The sequence below is a fragment of the Daucus carota genome, chromosome 3 (assembly GCF_001625215.2).
Source record: "Daucus carota subsp. sativus chromosome 3, DH1 v3.0, whole genome shotgun sequence".
Lineage (NCBI taxonomy): Eukaryota > Viridiplantae > Streptophyta > Magnoliopsida > Apiales > Apiaceae > Daucus > Daucus carota.
In genome coordinates, this window is record NC_030383.2 from 1,585,738 (window position 1) to 1,596,261 (window position 10,524).

At 34.0% G+C, this 10,524-nt stretch overlaps 1 protein-coding gene across 1 annotated transcript; it reads right to left on the reverse strand.

Annotated features, from left to right (window-relative positions):
• Positions 1–2,522: 2,522 nt before the first annotated feature.
• LOC108214425 (DNA topoisomerase 1) lies at positions 2,523–9,715 on the reverse strand. The gene is made up of 16 exons (XM_017386415.2): positions 9,499–9,715; positions 7,600–8,768; positions 7,320–7,514; positions 6,787–6,867; positions 6,485–6,544; positions 6,250–6,344; positions 5,992–6,148; positions 5,765–5,890; positions 5,385–5,465; positions 5,000–5,090; positions 4,778–4,911; positions 3,946–4,014; positions 3,779–3,868; positions 3,336–3,439; positions 3,080–3,248; positions 2,523–2,845 (listed from the first exon to the last, which is right to left on the reverse strand). The coding sequence occupies exons 2-16, from the start codon at positions 8,764–8,766 to the stop codon at positions 2,777–2,779; spliced, it is 2,688 nt and encodes an 895-aa protein (XP_017241904.1). The 5' UTR covers positions 8,767–8,768; positions 9,499–9,715; the 3' UTR covers positions 2,523–2,776.
• Positions 9,716–10,524: the final 809 nt, after the last annotated feature.

The following is a 10,524-nucleotide window of genomic DNA, read 5'->3' on the forward strand; positions in this document are numbered from 1 at the left end:
ATTAAATATTAAAAATTATTTATTTATTTATTATTTTAGAAAACAGAAGGTTATATTTTAAAATTGATTAGATGTACATTTGAGAAAAAATATAGTTGAATTAAATAAAATATAAACTCATATCAAAAAAAAATCTTAATTAGATATTTGTGTACTAAATTCGTCTCGGACCGAAACACTTACTATTTTTCGTAAAAATATTTTCACAAAATCAAAAAAAAAAAAAAAAAAATCTTTCTGAATTTAACTTGGTACCCCGAAAAACAATTACATTATCTGTCTTGATAATAACTAAGCTATGAAAAGCATCAGTAAAGCAAGAAGATCTTGATTGAATCAAACACCATCTTTTACCTTTCATTTTCTACAAGAAACAGGAACATAAAGTGGTGGTGATAAATTTGTCAATTTTCTTGCTAGGGCAAGTGAGTGCAAATTTGGAGGGAAAGTGATTTGTTTTCTCGGAAGAAGTGAAATGGATGACAGTAACAAGAAAAAATGGTGAATGAATGTGATTGATGATCATGATACTAACAACCTTTTTACTCATAAATATTCTGTCTTTTTCTTTGCTTTTTTTCTTGCATGCTTTATTATTCTTCTTAACTTTTGGTAGTGTTAGCACAAACTCAACTAAAATCTCAATCTTGACCCTTCTCAAAGTCTAACTAGAGTATCACTTTCCCTTTGCTTTTACTTTGTCCTTTCCCACTAGCTATGTGTATCCATGTTAATCTTGGTAATATTGGGTGAATCTGAAAGAGGTTGAAAGTGTGCATATGAAAAGTAAGAATTCAAAATGTAAGTAGTTTGGGAGAACTGGGAAAAATGAAGGTTAATGATTATATGTCATAAGTTATAACATCATTGATTGATTTAAGTAAAATGATGTGAATTAATTACAGCATTTCCAACAATTTTCCTACAAAATATTATTCTCCAACCATCAAAAATTCTTAGCCAAAAATGAGTTGGCATATCAAAAATAAAAAATAATAGATAATCACATGAAAATGTCACGCTATACTTTCCATTATTTATAAATTTAGCCATACTCTTGTAATCCTGTGTATGTATATTTGTCGAACCACTACATATTTGTAGCAAATTTCACCTAATCAATTATCATATTAAAATAATATATTTTATTTATAACTACTTGAAATATTAATAATATACTATTTTTAAAATAGATTCAATCAATATATTAATACCATAAATACAAAATTTCTTACGCATTCAATAAATTTTATATAATGTCTTAAAAATCTAATTTAGACAACCATTATAACCAACACAATCGAAATCCTCCTGAAAATTTCTTAACTTATTTTTAGAATCACATATCATCTCTTACTTCAAATATATCAATGTAATTATCTATCATTCATCTTTAGCACTTTCTTTTTCTCTACAAACTATTAATCCAAATTTATGATATACAAAATATTGTTATAATTCGCTAGACATCATTATTTTAATAATATTTACAAAAGAAGTTCCCGAGCATTCTTATTGTATTTTGTCTTATATAATAAAATAAATTACACATAGAACACAATTATATTATCTATTAATGATATTACAAATGTTATGTTTCTAAATATAAAACTAAGGCTCCAATTAGTAAGCAGAAATTTATGGTATTTATTTAATATTAAGAAATATTATTTTAAATTATATTCTTTTGTTGCATTTTTTTTATTAAAAAAAACTTTTCTAATTTTTTGATATTTATTTAATTTTATGATTATCAGATATTTCATTTACCAAAAAAGTTGCTCGAAAGTTAGAAACGTTTCTCTAAAATGAACCATTTCCTCGAAAGAGTGAGGTCTGGTATGGACACTGGTGAGCGAGCTGGGGTGTTTTAACTTTTAATTGAACTGAGTTATAAAATATAAGTATATCATATAAGATAGTATTAAGATGTATAGAAACACAAACATTTATGTATATAATATAATATATATTTATTTTAAATATTTCGGTTTTTCGGTTTTTTCGGTTAATTCGGTAAAAAACCGAAATACACTAAAAATCATAACTGAATTAAAACCGAAATATTTCGGTAATTTCAGTTCGGTATTCGGTTAACCGAACCGAATGCTCAGCCCTACTATAATTTACAATATCTTATACGTTTAACCCATCTTCACTAAAACACACGCATTTCATTTCATTCTACCGCCACTCCAACTCTTCACCATCAAACTGCACTTGAAAAATTACACCACTCCAACTCTTCACCAGCAAACTACACTCGGAAAATTAACCATACCTTTGCAAGCTACAACCAACCAAACTATACAACTCTTTACCAGCAACTACTCAGACAATCGATTAACCATCACCAAGACCACATCCAAGCAGTTAAAACAATGTAGTTTGTGGTCCCAATATTGAATGGCACCAACCTCATTACCTTATTTCTACACTTAACTACATTCGCTTTCGAATTGGGATGAGTTGCACCTCGGTTAATATATTAGTAGAACAGCTAAAATATGAGTCCTCCGGAATTAGGTAATAGCCCTGTATGTCATTACAAGTAGTACTTTGTTATTAGACAATTCTTCAGAGCTGCTTTTACACATTGAGCAATCTAAATAAACGGATACAGGGAGGCAACTCGCCATATTGATTCAGATTACTCAATACAACACGAAGTTTCCGCAGTTAAATATATGTATTAAAAAAAATGTATAACTAAAATGGAAAATAAGGGGGAAACGGGGTCAAAGAGGAAAGGTTGGGGTTCTGAGTCGGCACAGAGTTAGAATCTGAAGCTCGGCTCAACATCCATTGCCCAAGCAAACTTTGCCAGAAGAGACTTGTTGAACATCTGCATTGAAATTGAGCATAAAACAGAACAGCCAGAGCAATTGATTTAGAAAGGAGCACTACCAAGAAAACATTATAATGCAAGATAGGTAAGGAACACCCAGTTGCCCACAGCACAGACCAGTGATCTGAAAGTGTGTGTACGTATGTATTGACACTCACAGGCAAGGGAAAAAAAAACTCTAGTGCATGAAATATTAAAGATGTTCATTCACATTTATTTCAGCAACTTTACCTTCTCAATGGGAACTTCATACCGCTTGCACCAAGCTACGGTAATCCTAGGATCAAGATAATTTATTTTTGATGTACCCAACGCCACAGTTTTCAAATCCTCCTTGGTTTCCTTATCTCGCTCCATTTTTTCAATCTTTACATTGGTTTGAGCGATCTTCTTCTCTATCCTGCAGTTTTTTGTTTTTTTGTTAGCAACTAAGTAATATCATCTAACAAAGCCAGTTTGCACGTGATATAACGACCAATGCCCTTACGCTTCTGGATTCATGTTCCTCTTTGTCTTCCCATCAGAACCTTTTAGTGGTGGCTTCCCTTTCTTTGCCCTACTTAAATCAGTTTTCAGCTCTTCAATAAGATTCTGAGAACAAGAACAAGTCAGTTGACCACTTAAAGAATATGATAAGGGGACAATAATCAGCTTGTAATTTAATTTTTACTATTACTTTATATGGTACATAGGTAATATGATTAAACTCATCAATATAAAAACATGCACGAACAGAAGATGACAGAAGTGTTCTCATACATCATGAAGATGAAACTAGATGGGAAGTCAAACTACCACCAACTCTTGAAGTGACACGGTATCATGAAATCAAGCCGAGGTAGAGAGCACATACTATTGGGTAGCTACATTGCTTTCATAATTTTTGAAGGTAAGTCATGCAGATAAATTGATATATAAAAAGGTTCTTACCTTTAGCTCGTTTATCTTCTCATCCAACCTCATCATTTGTGTACTATGGGACTTTGAGACACTACGTTGATGATTGCAAATAATTGCTACCTGCAACCAAGCATGACGACATGAAGCTTGACAAAGCATTAAGATATTGCATATAAAAAATTGCAACCACCCTTTACCTCTTTATTGGCATGCTGGTAAACAGCAACCTTCTGAGAAACATCTCCGCCTTTTGTTTCCTTGTTTAACTGTTACAGGGTGGGGAAGAGATCATGAGATAGACAAAAATTTATATATGTCTAAAGACTTGAAGTTTGTGTATCTTCTCGGAAGATACATGAAAACTTAGCTGCTTGCATATTACACAAAAATAATATTTATTAATTAGCATGTAAAGAAGTTTCACAAGTTAATGATGACTCTTATAAAAAAAGCCCACTGCATAAAATTTTCATGAGTTTTACCCCCTAGTTTAGTACCATATATACTACATTGTATGACATCCCGTAATATCACACACTGCTTAAAATTCTGAAGCAACTTAAGCTTTATAGCCTAAACAATTCTCAGAAAAGCACAACCTCAATCCTATAGACTCTGGTTGTCTTCAGTTACGGGAATATTAGTATGAATTACTAGGTCATTTTGTTGATATTTCAAGCATTTGAACTCAGCTCATTCCATTCCACATATCCTGTTATGATCAATTCATTCGCACATGAAGTTTGCTCATTTGCATTTCCTATTAGCAGTTTACGCCAACCACCATCACCTATCATAATATTTTAATCCTTCCCTCATTAGGATTTTCCTTTGACACTTCAATTTTCCCCACCCTACAGAAATTGTACTTCTTCAGAACAATGTGCAGCTAACATGGACACTTTAATATAAAGATCACGAAAGAAAACTTTCAAAAATATCGTGCATGACTGCAGAAGAATCTGCAACATAAAGTAAAGAGTAAAGACTGCCAGATTCTCGGCTCGGTAAATTGTAGATGCATCTTACCATCTCATCTAATGTTATGGATGCATTATATGTACGGAAGACTTTTGCAGAAAGACCGGGCATCAATTCCTTTAGATGGGCATTCAGTTTAGATGTGTCGAGCTTGTCGAAAAGATTATCACTACCTTTTTTCCCTGATACAACATTATGAGATAATCAGCAATCCTGAGAAAAGAAAAAATATCAACAACTTTTGTCCCAATAAGTAGGCAGTGAACTGACCACTTCTGAACTGTTGAATTGCCTTAAACACAGGGATTTCAACCTCGACCTCGTTCTGGTATCTAATAGAATCTTTACCAAGAAAGTCAAGCTGGAACATCAAAGGAATATTTAGTGACAACATGTATCAAGTTTAAGGAGCTGAGAAGTTTGTCAAAGCTTGTAAAAGATCAAAGAAATTCTGTTAAATCGAATCCACTCTCATATAACATGAAGCTTAGCTTTTTGATACTACAAAACCCCAATACATAATTATACATAGAGATATAGATACATTCCCTAAAACTATGAGTCCTTTTTTACTGTTTTGAAGCTGTATCGATACACTAAATTTAGTAAATAGTATATACTCAAAAAACAGTAATAGCGGATAGAAACCATTTACCTTCAAAATATTTGGAGGGCTTGGTTCAACATTTTCTACTTTTAATGTACAACAACCAACAGTATCAGCCTCGTCATCATCCTGCAGAACCCCAAACACTGGTATAATTCTTGTAGATTGATATTTTTTATATAAACATAACTTGCGGCGAGCAAGTTTTGGTGAATTAATTACTATGTATTAACTATTAAGTATATTGCAATATTTGCTCAAAGTGATTCAGGACCAAGATATTTTCTCTTGAAATTATGTCCTCAAAAAAGCCTTGTCAGTTAGTTAGCAGAACTTTTACGGTTACCCAAAATCATATTTGCCAAAGTAATTGTAGGTAAATAGGAAGTGGAGAGAAATTCAGGTATGTACAATCATATTCATTATACCTTCTCATTTCCTGCCCTCAGAGCTAGTTTATCAATCAGATAAGTTGCCACTGCTATTTGTCGCTTTGTAACATCTTTACTAGAAAAATCTTTAGTGTAAGCTGTTCTAATGCCCTCAATATACCCCTGGAGAAGTCAAATATAAAATTAGGTTTGGCGATTAGCTCATCCAACCCAGGTAGACGCTAGCTTGTCAAAAATTTGCATCAAAAAGTTGTTTAATATACCTTTAACTTCCTTGCTTTCTCATATTTTTCCTTGTCACTTTGTCCTTTTAAGGAACTGCTAGCTGCTAGGAACACGTATTTAAACTCTTTTCCATTGATTGGATCATTCCAATAGGCTAACCAAGTAACAGTATTATCATGCCTAACTTCTTTCCAGCTGTTAAACGACAAAGTAGCAACATTACACGAAAAAATACATCACTGAAGTGGCTTCTGATGCAATGGGGAAAAACAAATAAATAATAGAAGAGGCGGAACCTCTCTCCAGGAATTGGGCATTCTGGTATTGGAGCATCTTTTCCGATATTTATAGTAATGTCACTTGGGGATATACGCTTTTTCAATTTTCCCATCTGGAAAAAAAATAATTCAGTGTTTTAATAAGTAAATAATGAAAATAAGGCATGAATACCAAAGGAATAAATTATATCATGATATTGTATGTATGCTGATCTGCTTATATTCTTAGTGGGTAAATCATAATGCCAGAAACCTTTGGATGCTCTCCACGGCCTCTAAACAACCCCGGTGGTTCAACTCTAAAATTCCCAACCTGCACTCAAGTCCAAGTAGTTGTATCAGACAAGGCATTTGGCTCTTATTTAACAGTATGATGCTACTCCTTTCCTGATGCAAGAACATATGATGGGAGAATGGGGTGATTCCTTCCTCTAAGATTAGAACTAAAATGTAGACAGTTTTAAAGATCTGTCAACAGACTTTTTATTGAAACTTAATGCATAAACTTAAATACTACACACTGCACAATAATACAAGACACCCAAGCTAGGTAACCTTTTCCTTGACACCATCAACGACCGCCCACATGTACTTTTCCTCTTGTTTCAGCTTCTCTTCTTTCACTGCTTTCTTCTCCTGCACAAACGAACCTCTTCATCAATACATGAATAAAATGAATTACCAAACACTGCTCCTTGTTGGTATAAGAACACATGATAAACAGCAACTATTGTTTAAGAACTCCCCCAAAAAATATTCTCTGATAATCTCGTAATGATACAGCAACAAATTATTTCACTAGAAAGCAGACTGCATTTCACGCTCTATGAATGCTGCAGCATCTCTCCACAGATACCATTACTACAAATACCAGTTATGTTTACGCAGTCCAGATGAAAAAAAAGTTTCTTGGACAAGAATATCTATGATACCTATTAATATTTTAATAAAAAGATGAATCAAGGATATGTTCTACTTCAGGTAAAACCAAGGCTCTTGAAGAATGACTTTGCCATATATGGGGTATTTCAACTAATAAGTAACATTTTCAAGCTAAAAATTAGAAAACATGCAGAAAATGCACTCACTTCTGCACTCATTTGTTTCTTCTTCTCCTTTTCAGTCTGATGCCACTCATAGATTGGGGTGAAATCACAGTCATCCAGATTCTTAATTATGTGGTTTCTTCCGAGTATTTTTTTCCAGTCATTCATGACATTCTCTCTGAACACAGGTTTTGTCATGTATTCAGTATCTTGCATAACAGCAATCATTGTTGCAACCTGTAAATGATAAGTATGCAGCTTTTAAGTAACATACACAAAGGATGCAGTAACTGGATCATGAAAGAAAATTATGGAGGTTCACCTCCTCTTGTTCAGGAGTTAGGTCAACTGGCTTTCCTTTGTACAGCATCTTAACCCCGTGCGGCTTGTACGGAGGAGGGAAAATGACACCGTTATGAACTAAGGTTGTCCATTTCTGACCTTCACCAGAGCCAGGGGGGACCTTCAAAGACTTCGAAAATTGAGTGCTTTTAGTGATTTTTTTAGAATTCTTATTAACTTTATTAAGTGAAGAAGAAACAGAGACTGCTGATTTCTTTTTATCGGATGCTTTACTGATTGGGGTGGCTGGCTTCTTGACTCTCTGGCTGATAGTAGCATTATCATCGTCACTGTCATCAGCTTCTTTTTTCGGTTCTGCTTTGACTGTTACTTTCTTACCGTTAACTGGTGTAGATGCAGCTGTATGCTTCGCCTTTTTCACTGGAGACTGGCCTGAACATTTGACTTCAGCAGAGGGTCTTTTATTTATTGCAGTAGAGGGATTTTTAACATTATCTTTGACATTTGTACCATTTTGCCGAGGTTTTGATGCAAAAGGTTTGCCCTCATCAGAATCATATGCATTGCTAGATTCCCCGGCATTTGACTTCTGTTTAAATTTATGTGATAATGGTATATCATCCTCCGAATCTTCCTCCTTTATTCCTAGGTCTTTTGCTAACGCAGCAGGACCAGAACTGCTGGGCCTTCTGTTCACCTCAGAAATGCTTCCCTTGGATCCTCCAACCGGGAGTCTAGAATTTAATGGTTTATCATCATCTGAATCCTCAGAGCCACTGTCTGGTTCCTCCTTAGGTATTCCAGATGGCCTCTCTGCTTTAACAATAGCAGTTCTGTTCTGCTGAGAATTTTGTCTGGATTGGTCAGCCCCAGAAGTCGATGCTTTTGTACTTCCCACAGGCGGCTTCACTTGTGATGCCTTGGACGATGAAACCGATGCTTTTGGGCTGGCCAATGGCGATACAACAGGTGATCCCTTGGTGGAGGGAACTGTTTTACCTTTTTGAACATTAGAATCATGACCATTGGTAGACCGTACATCAGATATTGGTCTCCCCGACTTGCCATCAGGCTTCTGCACTGATGATTTTTTGACATCTGGCTTGGCCTGGTTTTGCTTTACTGACGTGTTACTCCTCTTAAATATTAAGGGCTTATCATCCTCGCTATCAGATCCATGCTCCATTTCTGTTTGTCACCAACCAAAACAGACATTCAGTTCTAAACATCACTTTCCATAATATACACAGAGTTGAGGATGCCTACATCCCAATCTTTATAGCTACAAATATATACTCGCTACTCTAGGTACAATTCCTACAAAGTAGTGTTTAGTATATAGAACAAGAAGAAATCAATCCAACCAGATGTTCACCGTGACTACAAGCCTATATTTCCGCTTAAACAATTAAGAAACTTTAAGGAAGCAAACATTCGATACCATGTTGCTTCACTGAAATATACAATGTAAACACACTATAAGCACATATGACATAACATCAAAAAATTTAAGCAATTAAAAACCACATTCTCCACATGGCAAATAATCGATGCAACTTAAAATATAATAAATCATATAATTACAATTAACAGCACAACACCACCATTAAATCGCAACACTGCATAGCAAAAGACCTAAACATAATCACTACTACAACTGCATAATCAATAGCCACGTCAATCTATTCTAATTTAATTTTACAGTAGCATGTTACAATTGATCCGAAACCGAAATCACCTCCACACCAAAACACACAATTACAGCACAATTGCGCTGCAACGTCATCAAAATCAACACGGATTAATCAATTCAACACTAATCGATCATCAATTCAGCTAATTAAAAGAGAGACAAACAGAGAGGGAGAGGGAGAGAGAGAGAGAGAGAGAGAGAGAGAGAGAGAGAGACGATGAGTACCAGAGAGAGACAGAGAGATTGAGAGGGAGAGAGACGATGTGTGTGAAGAAGCAACGCCGGCGGGGAGATTGGGGTGGGGCAAGCAGAGCTAGGGCTAATAGATGGGACGTTACGAGCAGTGTTGGTGTGTTTGGATTCACCGGGTTGAAATCGAGAAATTTGTTGGATAAATGCCCCTTTTTTCTTACTCTTCTAACCTAATTTACATTTACTTTTTGCTGTTTTTTAACGACTAACGGACTCTTATTTATTTACGATAAAATACGATATCGCTTATTTATGGTTCGAGACTTCGAGTTACAAACATGAAAAGTAACCATGGAAATAAAGTGAAATTATCTGAAAAATAAATTTGAGTTAAACGTTCATAACCATATCATGTCGTAGTACGATAAAAATTACGATTATGTAGTTTGTTTGTTTTATATAAACTTAAGAAACACAAAATCTCTTCAAATATTTTGTGCCAACTATTACAAGAGAGAGCAAACCTCGTTTCGGTTCGGTTTCTAGGTGAAGCCGAAACTGAAACCACAAGTCCTCGATTTTAAAAATTGAAAACTGCAATCGAACTGTTGGTTTCCGTTTCCGTTTTAATCGCTTCGATTTCGATTTTAAAACCGCAAAAAATTAAATCGATAAACAAATTCCAATTTAATAAATAAATTAGTTAATTTGATTAATAGTTAAAGAGAAATTTTGAAATTTAAACAATCACTTAAAGAAGAAACTATTTATTGTATCCAGCGTAACGAAGATATAAACAAAAACCTAATTAGATAATTAACTTAATGATAACATGATAAAATGCTTATAGTAATTAAAATATATATTTATGCTTATTCACCAGTAATATGACAATCACACTATATCTCACTACATTATACTACTGCATATAATTAATATATTGTTTGATAAGTCATGATACACTATGAGATATTAATTTAGTCTATATATTTTTCTTATCAAACTATATGGAAAAATAATATTTATAATTATTTAATATCGGTTCGATTCGTTTTTCTA

Coding starts and splice junctions, on each gene's coding strand:
- LOC108214425 (XM_017386415.2), bottom strand. CDS start 8,766: ATGGAGCATGGATCTGATAGCGAGGATGATAAGCCCTTAATATTTAAG. Junction 7,515..7,599: donor TAACTCCTGAACAAGAGGAG/GTGAACCTCCAT, acceptor TATCATTTACAG/GTTGCAACAATGATTGCTGT. Junction 4,912..4,999: donor AATTCAACAGTTCAGAAGTG/GTCAGTTCACTG, acceptor ATGTTGTATCAG/GGAAAAAAGGTAGTGATAAT.